The 1,198-nt window shown below is 49.7% G+C and overlaps 1 protein-coding gene across 1 annotated transcript in view; it reads left to right on the top strand.

Moving 5' to 3' along the window:
- Positions 1-1,198, top strand: part of LOC102032251 (lysophosphatidic acid receptor 2) — a gene marked incomplete at its 5' end in the record, with an annotated part of 5,936 nt that overhangs the window by 3,816 nt on the left and 922 nt on the right. The window contains 2 exons of the mRNA XM_014311505.2: positions 81-153; positions 270-326. Coding sequence (XP_014166980.1) covers positions 81-153; positions 270-326 — 130 coding nt within the window. The remainder of the gene's footprint in view (positions 1-80; positions 154-269; positions 327-1,198) is intronic.

Raw genomic sequence — 1,198 nt, 5'->3', positions numbered from 1 at the left:
TCTTTGGTGGGTTGGTCATTGCCATCCTGGGTGGGTTGGTCGTCATCCTCCTCAGTGCGTGATTAATATGCGGTAATTAGAGTTTAATTGGGTTGGTCATCGTCATCCTGCCTGGCTTGGTCATCATTGGGTGGGTCATCGTCATCATTGTGGGTGGTTAATTGGGGGTAATGAGGAGTTAATTGGGTTGGTCACCGTCATCCTTGGGGGGGTTGGCCATTGTCATTCTCAGCGGGTGGTTAATTAGCGGTTAATTAGCCATTAATTAGAAGGGCTCACCGGCGACACCATCATGGCGCTGGTCAAGACCGTCACCATCATCCTGGGTGGGTGGAGTGTAAGGGGTTAATTAGGGGTTAATTGGGTTGGTCATCGTCATCCTGGGTGGACTTGTCATCATCATCCTCAGTGCATAATTAATTATGGGTAATTGGAGGTTAATTGGGTTGGTCATCCTCACCCTGGGAGGGTCATCGTCATCATTGTGGGTGGTTAATTAGCAGTTAATTAGCCATTAATTAGGGGGTAACAAGGGTGTTCACCCACCATCACCATCATCCTGGGTGGGTGGTTCGTTAGGGGTAATTAGGGGTTAATTGGGTTGGTCACCATCATCCTGGGTGGGTTGGTCACCGTCATCCTGGGTGGGTGGAGTGTAAGGGGTTAATTAGGGGTTAATTGGGTTGGTCATCGTCATCCTGGGTGGGTGGAGTGTAAGGGGTTAATTAGGGGTTAATTGGGTTGGTCATCGTCATCCTGGGTGGGTGGAGTGTAAGGGGTTAATTAGGGGTTAATTGGGTTGGTCATCGTCATCCTGGGCGGGTTAGTCACCCTCTTCTTTGGTGGGTTGGTCATTGCCATCCTGGGTGGGTTGGTCGTCATCCTCCTCAGTGCGTGATTAATATGCGGTAATTAGAGTTTAATTGGGTTGGTCATCGTCATCCTGCCTGGCTTGGTCATCATTGGGTGGGTCATCGTCATCATTGTGGGTGGTTAATTGGGGGTAATGAGGAGTTAATTGGGTTGGTCACCGTCATCCTTGGGGGGGTTGGCCATTGTCATTCTCAGCGGGTGGTTAATTAGCGGTTAATTAGCCATTAATTAGAAGGGCTCACCGGCGACACCATCATGGTGCTGGTCAAGACCGTCACCATCATCCTGGGTGGGTGGAGTGTAAGGGGTTAATTAGGGGTTAATT

The sequence above is a fragment of the Geospiza fortis genome, unplaced genomic scaffold (genome assembly GCF_000277835.1).
Source record: "Geospiza fortis unplaced genomic scaffold, GeoFor_1.0 scaffold499, whole genome shotgun sequence".
Classification (NCBI taxonomy): Eukaryota; Metazoa; Chordata; class Aves; order Passeriformes; family Thraupidae; genus Geospiza; species Geospiza fortis.
Note: the sequence above shows the minus strand (reverse complement) of the source record. Positions and strands in the feature narration are given on the sequence as shown.